This window comes from Polypterus senegalus, chromosome 4, assembly GCF_016835505.1.
Source record: "Polypterus senegalus isolate Bchr_013 chromosome 4, ASM1683550v1, whole genome shotgun sequence".
NCBI lineage: Eukaryota > Metazoa > Chordata > Cladistia > Polypteriformes > Polypteridae > Polypterus > Polypterus senegalus.
Window position 1 is genome coordinate 98,487,751 of NC_053157.1, and position 13,670 is coordinate 98,501,420.

General features: G+C 35.8%; 1 protein-coding gene across 11 annotated transcripts in view; it reads right to left on the bottom strand.

Annotated features, from left to right (window-relative positions):
* Positions 1-13,670, bottom strand: part of pdlim5a (PDZ and LIM domain 5a) — a 244,895-nt gene that overhangs the window by 107,483 nt on the left and 123,742 nt on the right. For 6 of the 11 annotated variants that reach the window (XM_039751073.1, XM_039751070.1, XM_039751078.1 and 3 more), the window contains 2 exons: positions 12,196-12,212; positions 8,249-8,269 (listed from right to left, as the gene is read on the bottom strand). The exons of 1 other annotated variant lie outside the window; for it this stretch is intronic. In XM_039751073.1, coding sequence (XP_039607007.1) covers positions 8,249-8,269; positions 12,196-12,212 — 38 coding nt within the window. The remainder of the gene's footprint in view (positions 1-8,248; positions 8,270-12,195; positions 12,213-13,670) is intronic. 4 more of the 11 variants (XM_039751077.1, XM_039751075.1, XM_039751080.1 and 1 more) reach the window with 1 other exon arrangement.

Sequence of the window (13,670 nt, forward strand, 5' to 3'; positions counted from 1 at the left end):
GCTGTTTTCATAGACAAAATTAAAGAAGACGTGCATAGATGGTCTACCCTTTATCTTACATTAGCAGGGAAAATGAACACTATCAAGATGAATATCCTCCCAAAGCTTCTGTTTCTATTTCGAAACATCCTCATATACATTAACAAATCATTTTTAAGAAATAAGATTTACTCATAACCTCATTTATTCATACATTCATCCATCTTCTTCTGCTTATCCGCGATCGGGTCGCAGGGGCAGCAGCTTGAGCAGAGAGGCCCAGACTTCCCTCTCCCTCCTCATTTATTTGGAATTCAAAATATTCACGTATCCAAAGGGCGACCCTGCAGCAACCTAATTTTCAATTTTATTACTTGCCAGCAAACATACAAGCTACAGTATAAGAACCTGGACACTGACACAAATAGATGACACTAGTTTGGTCAGCAATAGAAATGAAATCCTGCAGTACTTCTCTATATTTCTTGCTTTGTACACCAGTAAATACAAGGTATCGTCTATATACCAACAACCCAATTTCTTTCCATTCACTCAAAATATGGAACCAATGTAGAAAGCACTTTAAGTTAAGAGAATATTTCATCTTTGGTACCTCTACATGATAATCACCTCTTTCTACCCTCTCAAACTTGCACAGTTTTTAATGTTTGGAAAATGTATGGGATTAAATCATTTAGAGTTTTTTATATAAATAATATCTTTGCATCCTATGAACAATTACACTCTAAATTTAGTTCCCATCAACACAATTTTTCGACTATCTTCAAATCAGAAATTTTGCTCAACAACATCTGCCCAATTTTCATCACTGCCCACCTATTTCTATTCCATAAGAGATATTGATCAGTTTGAATACTCTAGCAGCATTTCTGTAATATATAAAACCATTTTAAAGTCCCTATCTTTTAAAGATCCCAAAGCGCTATGGGAAAAGAATGTAATACTCAACATTTCAGAAAAGGAGTGAAAGGCAGCCATGCATAGAATTCCCTCTAGCTCCATATGCACAATGCATTCAACTTAAAAAATTTTATCAAGAACATCTTATCTATCTTATTTAAAATTGTCCAAAATGTTTCCAGGACATGATACAACCTGCAATCAAGCTCCAGCTTCACTAAGCCACATGTTTTGGGCGTGTACCTGATTAACACCATTGTGGACAAAAAATTTAAAATACCTATCAGACATCCTTGGTGTAAACAGTCACTCCTAATCCATTAATATTTGTCTTTGGTGTACTCCCAGATGAACTTAAAGTGGAGAAGGACAAACAAACTGTAATTGACTTTACTTTACTATTAGCACAAAGACTTATCTTGCTCAACTGGAATAATCCTAACCCACCTCTTTTAAGTCAGTGAGTAACTGATGTCATATACTATTTGAAATTGGAAAAAATCTAATTTTCTCTAAGAGGAACTGTTCAAAACTTTTTTTAAACCTGGCAGGATCTAATCAATAATATTTTAGAATTAGCACTTATATTGGGGAGAAAGACTCCTTTCCCTCTATACTATTCCCAAAAGTTTTACACTGGCTGTTGGCCTTTCTCTGTTTCTCATGGGTGGGGGTTGAATTGAAATTATTTTTGTTTGACTTGATTGTATTGAATGTTATATGCTTAAAACAAATTCAATAAAAGTTAAAAATAAAAAAAAGAAATTTAGTGATGCTATTTATATAAAAAAAGAAAAAATAAAATTAGCCAAACTGTATATTTTTATTTTTCAATATTTATCAATAATTATGCTGTAGTGAGTAGGGGTATTCCTGAGGCAGCGTATCTCTTTTCGTCTCAACTACAATTGTGTGGAGAAATGGGGCCTGTAATACATGCAACTGAACGCTGTAAGAAGAACAGCACCACTAGCCAAACTGTCAATAATCGTTCACAGAAATGGGACTGGCAGCAAGCAAAGAAGGGCAGTTGCCCTGTGCAGGAAAAGGAGACAATGTGGCAAGCTACAAGGAAAATGAGCTCTAAAGTGGAAGAAAAGTTAGCAAAACCCCAAAAAAATATGGTTATCAAGCGGCTTCCTTGGGTATAAGTATTACTCCCTATTCTGTTGGCTACTTCCTACTCCTCAAAATTCAGTATAAAATACATAAAAAATGAAGCTGGACTAGAATGCTGAGCACTTTTATTTACATAAGCTTCAAAGAATAGCGAGTTGTGGGGGGTAACACAGTGGTAAAATACATGCTATACTGCAGAAAACTAAGGTGCCCTCTAGGAGGTTAGACCACAATGTACTGGTAGGCTTTGGTTCTTAAAGCAGAAATAGGGAATTGCTAGTATGTCATACCTGCCCACTTCAAGCCATGGGTATAACACAATACGAGAACAATGGCATGCCTTGGCCCATTTTATTTCAGCTGTTCTTATCTGCACAGTGTTCAAATGTTCAGTTAATTTCATGGGCCACATAAATATGAAGCCAGTAAACATCAATGATAAAGGAAACCATGAGTCAACGTGTACTGCTTTTGATCTAAACCCTCCAAAACTTTGTAACAAGACAAAATTACAGATCAAAGCGTTACTTTCAAATCTGACTAAAGCTACCCTTTATAAAGGATCTGCTACAGGGTAAAATTATACTTATATCCAAAGTTCCCATTATTCCTACAAAATACTGCACCTGATTGAATTCAAAAGAATAGGTTTCTGTAAAAATGTGTTTTACAATGACCATCAACAAAACCCAAGGTCAGTCAGTAAGAAAAGCATGGACTGATCAATGAAAGGACTGCCTTACTCATCTTCAATTTTATTTAGCATGTTCAAGAGTAAAGAGCTCCACTATTAACTAATATTAGCCCCTGAAGAAAAAAATGTAAAAAAACCAAATACTGCATACAGACAAGTACTCGCTTAATGACATAGTACTTCTGATACATTCGATCAACCCTCAGCACTATAACCGAGGCCCATTGTCATTCGGGTAAAGCAGGGTAACACAGCTAGTAAAGATTTATAATGCACATAAAGGGGACTTGTACAAAAGGAAGCTTACATAATTTCTTAATAGAGATTAAAAAAAAATTCTATTTTCTGGGTAGAAATTTTCTTGCTGTTAAAACTTTAATTAGATGTTTCTCCCCAATAACGTTTCGAGACTGAACATACTAGAATATACCATAATTGAAGTACAAATTTATTTAAAATGTAACAGTGATAATTACAAAGAAATAGCCATACTACTAGTATGATGAGGACATTAAATAATTATTTAACACATGAAAATATACAGAATATTCATGCATTGCAATTAAAGTACTTTAGCTGTTAATGTTTACTATTAACTCAAATGTAACTTCACATGCATGTTAGATACTTAAAGATGATGACAGTAAAAAGAACCTTGTTCATAGTGGGTGCAAAGTGTCGACATAGGCTTTCATCAAGAAAAAGAAATTAAGCAATATTCCTATAAGACTGCTAAAATCAACTCTAGTAAGGATGCAAATTAACACTAGAATTACCAGAGCCTACGAGAAAACTCGTAAATCCGGCCCACCTTCAGTCAGTTCGCACCTCTCCATCAGTGTCTTTTGTCCTGTAAATGTGCCGATTAAGACGAGCAGCAAGCAGCCTGCTATTCCATCCCCCACAATCGCAGAACGTTAACTAAGTTCTCCCAGCTCATGCCTTGTTTGATCATCTGAGAGTGAACTTCTGGAGTTTTACAGTGGAAATAATAGATCGTTATTTGGAACACACGGATTTCATGTGTGTTCCGTTGCTACAGTAATTTGTGTAAACACATTGTTAAAACAGAAACTTTTTCATATTTTAGTAATAAATGTTACAAAATGTAGGCATAAACTATAGAATGTGTGAAGCCTTAAGTCCAAAGATCAAATAAACACTTTCAAAAAAGGTTCAAGTTCGATACAACAGCTTCCATGGTGTAGCGGTAAGATTTGCTGACTTTTTATCAAGAGGCCACCAGTTCGATCCCCATTGTCTCCTATATTTACTGTTTTCATTAGTGAGCTGCTCTTATTGTTAATATTATACAGTACACACACACATTTGGTTTGCGTCTGTAACAGACCATGTACATTTTTAGTACTGTACTTATAAAACTTACCTTTTTTTCCCCACTTTTACTCTGTCACTCACGATCACAATACATACTACTGCCCTAGGGATCTGACGCTGTTAGTTTTTATTTGAAACTGGGAATAACTGTAGCTGTGAGTAGTGTTTTGAGGCAATGGAACTGGACATTCTCTTATCTGGAGGGATAAAAGCTGATGCACAAATGCTAGTGAATCTGCCTCCTTCATATCTCACCGTCACTTGATTTTTTTTATTCAGTTTTATTGAGTGTTCCTGCTCACGCAGAATTAGTATGCACCTTATGGTGTATGATGTCAAAAAAACACAGACGTAGGTATATATGATATTTTGAAGCAATCATTTTTATGACCTGAATAGTACCAATCAGAAAACATCATCGCACTAATGCAATATTATTTGAAAATGAACACCGTCAGATCGGGTATGAATTTATGCTCTTACTTAGAGTCTGATCAGGAGAGGTGGGCGGGGCGGTGTTAGAGCGTGATCATCACTGAGAGAATAAAATTGAAAAAAGCAAACTTTTACAAGTACCATAAATTTATACCCAATGTCCCATATATTTGTGTCTTTCTTTTTTTTCTCCATGCTGTGTTGACATTGTGCACCAGAAGGCATGAGCTTATTCAGTGCAGCAGGATCAATGCACATGTAATGTGCAAGGCATGCATGGGGGGCCACTGTGAAAAGAAGAGTGTTCATGGCTCATACTGCAGAGGAACTTCTTCGTTGCATCTTACTAGAAAAGGCGATGAAAAAAGAAAAGGAAGATACAACATCGGCAAGCGTCTGTTCAAAGACAGCCGCTTCCCCAGGAAAGTAAACTGAGTCAGTGTCAAGTGCCCTTTCAATGTAATAGAAACCACAGGATAGAGAAAAGTGTGCGCATTGCAACAGGTACACATGTCATAAATGCAGGAAAGACAGTTCTTGCAACACAGAGAAAAAAAAAAAGAGACAAATATAGGGGACATTGGGTATAAATTTATGGTACTTGTAAAAGTTAGCTTTTTTCAGTTGTATTCCCTCAATCACGCTCTAACATCCCCACCCCCCTGACTTGACTCTAAGTAACAGCACAAGCGTAAATTCATACCCGATCTGACGGTGTTCATTTTCAAATAATATTGCATTAGTGCGATGATGTTTTCTGATTGGTTCTATTCAGGTCATAAAATGATTTCTTCAAAATAACATATATACCTACGTCTGAGGTTTTTTTTTTTTTTGACATCATACACCATAAGGTGCATACTAATTCTGCGTGAGCAGGAACACTCAATAAAACTAAACAAGTACAGTACTATAATTATACACAGTCTGTTACAGATGCAAACCAAATGTATGTGTGTACTGTATAATATTAACAATAAGAGCAGCTCACTACTGAAAACAGTAAATACAGGAGGCAGTGGGGATCGAACTGGTGGCCTCTTGATTACAGGCCAGAAAATCTTACCGCTATGCCACGGAAGCTGTTGTATCGAACTTGAACCTTTTTTGAAAGTGTTCATTTGATCTTTGGACTTCAGGCTTCACACATTCTATAGTTTATGCCTACATTTTGAAACATTTATTACTAAAATATGAAACAGTTTCTGTTTTAACAATGTGTTTACACAGATTACTGTAGCAATGGAACACACATGAAATGCATGAGTTCCAAATAACGATCTATTATTTCCACTGTAAAACTCTAGCAGTTCACTCCCAGATAATTAAACAAGGCATGAGCTGGGAGAACTTAGTGAATGTTCTGCAACGGTGGGGGATGGAATAGCAGGCTGTTTGCTGCTTGTCTTAACAGGACAAAAGACGCTGACGGAGAGGTGCGAATGGATTTGTGGGCCATATTTACGAGTTTTCTTGTAGGCTCTGGTAACTCTAGTGTTAATTTGTACATGCATATTGTAGAAAACAAAAAACTAAAATATAACTTAACAAAGTGAAATACTATTATGCCTTCCTCATGTTCTAAGAAAAAAACACACTCTAAAGTTCTCGTAATTTAAAAATGTGACACATGACACAGAGAATTTGAAATATGGAATTTTAAGAGCACAGCCAAAAGCACTATACTCTGACATGGGAGTCTTGTATGAAATCTTCATGGTTTTTACTCATTGAGTCTTTCTCTTGCTATCTAAATGTAAGAATGGCTCAAACAGTATATATTTATACTGCATTCCATTTGAAGTGGGAAGTCAGAATTTCCAAGTAGGAATTTTCAACTAGAACGCCCTCACAAGTTGGATTTCCTACCTGCAAGTCGGTAGAGTCGCACCAACCCTGACCTCAAAATTTCATGATGAATGGACCGTGCATCACCATTAAGTGAGAACTGTAGTATTATACTGTATTTGGCACTTCTATTTGTGTCTCATTAAACCAGTCGTACACAGAACACTGCCTAACTTCTATCTGTCAAAATTATGCTACAGTGTTTGGATGTATAAAATACTTGGTAATACATTGTTAACACCCAAAAGAGCAAGAGCAACAAAGATTTTCTTAGAGACATCTATATTGGTTTTCAAAACATTTTACTCAAATACTGTGTGACGGGAGGCCTCGGCCATTACTCAGTCGGGACACCAGCTGAATGAAAGGACCGGGTAAGACAGCATGTGCAAGGCACTACCTCCACTGGGACACTAGAGGGCAGCCCTCCTGTGAGGCTGTGGCACCACGGATTCCCACCGGGCATGCTGGGACTTGGAACTTGGTACAGCCCTGTTGGGTTACGTGGAGGCCGCCAGGGGGAGGTGCAGAGCCCTACATCAGACTTCTACCTCACCTGGAGTGATTCCAGGTAATACTGAGCCACCTGGAGCATATCCAAGAGCTGAATAAAAGGAGCCACCTCACTCCATTCAAGTCTGGAGGAGGTGGTCAAAACTTGCCTGGAGGAGAGGAGAGGATAGGAGTGGAAGGACAAATAAATTAAGATAAAGAAGAGAGCTGTGCTTTATGTATTATGCTGTGGGGAGCAGAGAAAAGCGCTTCCCAGCTTTAAATAAATGTGTGTGCTGGACTGGAACTCGTGTCCTGCCTGTCTGTGTTGGGGCTAGGGTGGCTGTACACACCACAGTGGTCCACAACAGTCAACTCGGGTGTGATGTCATTCCCAGCTCCAACGTTTGACTTCCGAGGTAAACGGAATGTAGGATTACTATGACCCGATTAGGAAAGAGCACATAAAATGGCCAAAATGAACCTTCAGTATGCTAATTCACAGAGATTGGCTGACACTACTACTTTCCCATGCTCAAGGCAGTTAATAATAGTCGACTCTCAAAATGGTTTATGACCATTTACCTCTAACTGGGTTCTAAAGCATGCATTGCTTCATCAGGGAAACCAATGACTTTAGTTCAACAACTTAGTCAGAAACTGTTACTTAGATTATAAGGTTTGCATTTACAGTACTGTATACTCTTTTGTAACTTAACAAGCACTAAATGTTAATTTGAATTAAAGAGATACCATCCTCAATTTCAATTCAAAGCTCTAAATAATGTAAATGTCGAATGGAGCATATGGATGATCTGTACTGCTCTGCAATGTTTCTGTGCTCTGAAAGTCTTCCCTGCAGTTTTCTTTACTATCAAGTCTTTTTCATTAACATTCATTTTCCTGAAATTCCTACAACATTAAAAAACTAGAAGTTTCAGAGACTAAGAAAATGTTCTTACTTTGGAAACTCTATATCTTTGGTTATATATTAAAACTTCCAGTGTTGGTGTTTTAGGGTAAAGATTAAAGATTTCAACAATACTGCATTTTGATGTTGGAAATGGCAAGTTTTGAACAATACACATTTTCAACAACTTCTTCCTCTTACTAATTTTGATTTAAAAAGGTCATTATTCTATACTGGACATCTATAGAAGCATCAAAATATTTGTTTTACTTTTTAATGTTCACTGCCCATTTTAACTTTACTACAAAAATGTGAGACTTCACAAAAAATGAATTAGTTTTTAAACACTACTTTTAATTAATAGAAAACACATTTTTCAAGCACATCAATATATAGCTTAAACTATTTTCCATGAAATTTAAATTCCAACACAGTAATTAGTCTGTTAAAATAATTAAAATATGCAATTCATGCCAAATCCCCATAACAATAATGGAAAACGATATACTTACTTTAGAATACTTTGTGGACCACTGATGCCAGTATACAGCATAACAACATAAGTATTTAAAAAAATAAAGCAGGAAAAAGAAAACAAAGAAAGGGAAAAAATGGAAACAGAAAATGTACATAACAAACACTAAAATGCATGCAGTTTACTAATGACAAAACTGACAAACCACAGATTTCAAACTACAATGAAGCCTCTTAATAGCAGGTCATGGCAGGGAGCACTGTATGGCAAAGTTTGTATTGTGTTAATTTAAACTCACAATGTAGGCATCATTTTACCACAAGGAAAATGTAGTAGTGAATCTTTCTGGAATTTTAAACACTGTCAATGTCATAGATGACTTATGAATGTCACAGTATGTTTTTATGTAGTTATGGGGTGTTTCATTAATCTTGCAGGACACTTGGAATTATTACGGAAAGGTGGTTTGAGCATTATTTTACATTAAATAATGTTGTTTGTTGCAACATCAAGAAAGCCTATTTGATCAGTACTTGAAAAATGGCATTCTGCTTCAACAATGCTAAGGATGTATGCAGTTTATACTTTAGAACTGTCACCAATAGTAAATTTGCCAGGAGATTGAGCTGGGTATTCTTCTAAATTTTTTGATGCTATGTGATGCAGGTGCAATTGCACCCTACCATACCTCATTCGTAAGTGTTCATCACAATTTACAAACACACGTAATGTAAAATGTGTCATCTGCAATGTTACATGTTTTGATTCTTTGGACTTTTTAGGGCTTTACAGGTATAACAGCATGGGACACGCAGTATCATCTGATACTGTATACTATAGCTGTTGCAGACGAGCTTGTGTATGGGAATTTGTGTGAGAGAGTGAGAAACAAACTTTTGGCGTACTGTAAAGACAAAAAAATTAACAATGTATAATGGACAACATAAAATATTTTATACAATGCAATATTGTATCATTAAAATACTTCTATAAATTCCTTTATGTGTAATGTTTCTTGCATGCCAAGTGCTGTTATGTGAAGATTAATCACTGAAAATTTTAAGAAGATACTTCAAGATGATAAGAGAATCAATGTGATTTTTGATTCTCACTTTAGATGAAAGGCATTAATCGCTTTATCTATTGCTACCATCTAAGGAATGGCTTAAATTACTAAATTTGGCAAAGCATGAAAGCCTTTTATAATGCATCTCTAGATGTAAATTGTATAAAACATATGCAACTCCTGGTTTTAATTAACATTTTATCAGTTTGATTCTACCTAATGAAATCTGAAGTTCCTGAATGAGTATTTAGAAATGCATTATTTAAATACATTTTGCTATTATGGTCTAAATATCAACTTACTTTCCTTCCTTGAGCCCAGAATTTCTGATATAGGCTCTGGCTCTCTAAACCCTGAACTGGATTAAAGGAATATTCCACACAAAAATGACATGCATTTTTTTATGTTTAGATCAAAAACTCTTCCTTGTTTCAATCTTTCAGTCATTCATGAGAGGATTTTCCAACAATGGTTTACAGTATTTAACAATATTTTAGAAAATATATAAACTTGAGACATATTGCAAGTAAAATTCAGGATTAATACTAAAAGTGCCAGAGAGCTGGATGAATCATGCCTCTCAAATGAAAACTCGATTAACAGACATTTGGATATGAACCCAGCATATGTAGGCTTAAAAAAAGAGAACATCTAAATAACAAAAAAGACTAAAGACTTTATGACCAACACCCACTGCCACCCTATCTTTTGCTATATATTGCCTTAAAATCCTGTATATCTAATCATTTTCCTCTGATGATGATACCTGGTGGATTGTTGATAGCTTAGGAATAAAAAAACATTTTAAGATTCATTTTCTCACTTTGTGGATTACTAGCTACAAATATATATAAATATATATATATATATATATATATATATATATACACTCACCTAAAGGATTATTAGGAACACCTGTTCAATTTCTCATTAATGCAATTATCTAATCAACCAATCACATGGCAGTTGCTTCAATGCATTTAGGGGTGTGGTCCTGGTCAAGACGATGTCCTGAACTCCAAACTGAATGTCAGAATGGGAAAGAAAGGTGATTTAAGCAATTTTGAGCGTGGCATGGTTGTTGGTGCCAGACGGGCCGGTCTGAGTATTTCACAATCTGCTCAGTTACTGGGATTTTCACGCACAACCATTTCTAGGGTTTACAAAGAATGGTGTGAAAAGGGAAAAACATCCAGTATGCGGTAGTCCTGTGGGCGAAAATGCCTTGTTGATGCTAGAGGTCAGAGGAGAATGGGCCGACTGATTCAAGCTGATAGAAGAGCAACTTTGACTGAAATAACCACTCGTTACAACCGAGGTATGCAGCAAAGCATTTGTGAAGCCACAACACGCACAACCTTGAGACGGATGGGCTACAACAGCAGAAGACCCCACCGGGTACCACTCATCTCCACTACAAATAGGAAAAAGAGGCTACAATTTGCACAAGCTCACCAAAATTGGACAGTTGAAGACTGGAAAAATGTTGCCTGGTCTGATGAGTCTCGATTTCTGTTGAGACATTCAAATGGTAGAGTCAGAATTTGGCGTAAACAGAATGAGAACATGGATCCATCATGCCTTGTTACCACTGTGCAGGCTGGTGGTGGTGGTGTAATGGTGTGGGGGATGTTTTCTTGGCACACTTTAGACCCCTTAGTGCCAATTGGGCATCGTTTAAATGCCACGGGCTACCTGAGCATTGTTTCTGACCATGTCCATCCCTTCATGACCACCATGTACCCATCCTCTGATGGCTACTTCCAACAGGATAATGCACCATGTCACAAAGCTCGAATCATTTCAAATTGGTTTCTTGAACATGACAATGAGTTCACTGTACTAAAATGGCCCCCACAGTCACCAGATCTCAACCCAATACACCATCTTTGGGATGTGGTGGAGCGGAGCTTCGTGCCCTGGATGTGCATCCCACAAATCTCCATCAACTGCAAGATGCTATCCTATCAATATGGGCCAACATTTCTAAAGAATGCTTTCAGCACCTTGTTGAATTAATGCCACGTAGAATTAAGGCAGTTCTGAAGGTGAAAGGGGGTCAAACAACGTATTAGTAAGGTGTTCCTAATAATCCTTTAGGTGAGTGTATATATATATATATATATATATATATATATATATATATATATATATATATATATATATATCTCGTCACACACGTGAATGGGAGGCAGTCGATGGGCTTGACTAAATGTGTTTATATGCTGGACCGAGGGTTGGCAGTGCACACTAACATTTTTTCTCCTTCCTCAATAGATTCTATAAAGGAAAATCCACTTGACCCCACCTCCAGCTCCTGCTCCACCACTGACCTCACTTCCTGTTTCACTACAGACCTTCCATCCAACCCCATCACTGACCTCAATTCCCGAAATGCAAGCAGAATGAAATATATGCTTTTTTGATTTTATTGTTTGATTCACTTTAGACCATAAAATGAATTAAGGAAATTTTAAGCAAAAATACATATATCTGTGGCTGTTGAATGTTGTTTTAATAACATGGTAATTTTTTTTTAAAGAAACATCAAATTTATAAGACTAATCTCAACCTATGATACATTTAAAAACAATACATCAAGGGATACAAGAAATAATTACTTTGGGAGCAATTATGATCACTAAATAGCTTCAGATAATGATTATGGCCAAAAGTATAAAAGTATTTGGTACTTTGTAAATTCATCATAAATTTGAAAGTAAATGAATGAATAAAAGTTAGCTACTTGTTAGTCTACAAAAAACTAGGCATAACATTAAAATGGCAAAAATATGCATGCATATCTTTGTGGAAAAAAATTCTATAATGCCTATGACACATCAACCATGCAAACAGGCCACTCCAAAAAAAAAAAAAAAAAAAAGGGGTCACCAATTTGCAATGTTGAAGGTACTAACTTTGCCACCGTGGTATCCTGTAAAAAATAAATAAAAAACAATTTTCTTATTATATATTTTTATTGAATTCAACTTCACAATTTCTCCTTTTTTAATACTGTACTTATTTAATAATAAAAGCAATGCTGATGTGTAATACAGTATGTAAGTAAAAGATGCAAAGTAGTACTATTAAACTTAGCGAAACAGGCAATAACTTTAGAATAAACTAAATTTTATGCTTTGTGTGGGTATGTATGTTTTTTAAATCATAATGACTTTGGATCCCTTTGGTATTTTCACAGTTGCACATTCTAAAAATCAGATGGAAACCAGAATTTGTGCTTCAAAAGTTTTATGGAAGACAGAAGTAATTGCACACACAATCATTTAAACTAAAAATGCAAATCTTTAAAATATTAGCTGAGTATACAGGGAAAGACATTGAACATGAGGAGAACAAGCAAAATTGCAGTGTATAATGACTAGAAATCAAAACAATGTCCCCAGAGCTCTATGAGAGCTAAACACAGCACCACCATGCTACCCTTCGACTAACTTTTCTTTTAAATTTATGATCAGCACTAAATTAAAACGTTACAAGAATTAAAAAGTAGTTAATTGAAAAAATCCAAGTATCATATATTATATACAGTCATTTCACTATGATGCAATATTTTCATAGTATAACATTCTTAAACCTGCTTAATCCAGAGTGGGAAAGAGACTATCCAGGTAGCAATGGGCACAAGGTGAGAAGTAACTCTACTTCATACACTCTCACTACAGCAAATTCTGATTTGCCAAATAATGTAACACACATCTTTGGAGGCACATGAAAAAACCCTCAAGGTATTGAGAATGTGCAAACTTCACACAATCAATATCTAGGCAAGGGATTTAACCCAAGACACACAGAACTTATGTAATAAGTTTTTAGTTAACTTCTTTTCTTCAGTATTCATTGCTGGTGACTATAGATGAAGTAGAGGAAATACATTTTTGTGGAGTACAACAAATAAACCACTTATATTTATTCCAGGTAGAATGTAGTAGTAATACAATCAAATTGTTTACAGTATATAATTGTACTGTTTTTCTTTTGCATTTCCATTACTTTGCATTTGGCTCTTTCTACTGAGCTTCTGTAAATGTAACAAATAGATATATTTAAAGTGAAACTGATATGATTTAAATCATAATACACTTTGATAAACATATAAATCTTTACATGAAAAATTAACAGATAACAAGGTACACATGCACTACAGATCCATCCATCCATTTACTTGTTTATTCTGAGCAGGGTTGTGGGGCAGCTGGAGCTTATTCCTACAATATAAAGCTCAAGGCAAGGGCAATCCCCTGAACAGGACACCAGTCAATTGCAGAATGAACACATATACAGTACTCATTACAGGGCCAATTTAGCAACAGCCAAGGTATCTATCTTACATGTCTTTAGACTGAAGTGGAAGCTACAGCACCCAGAAGAA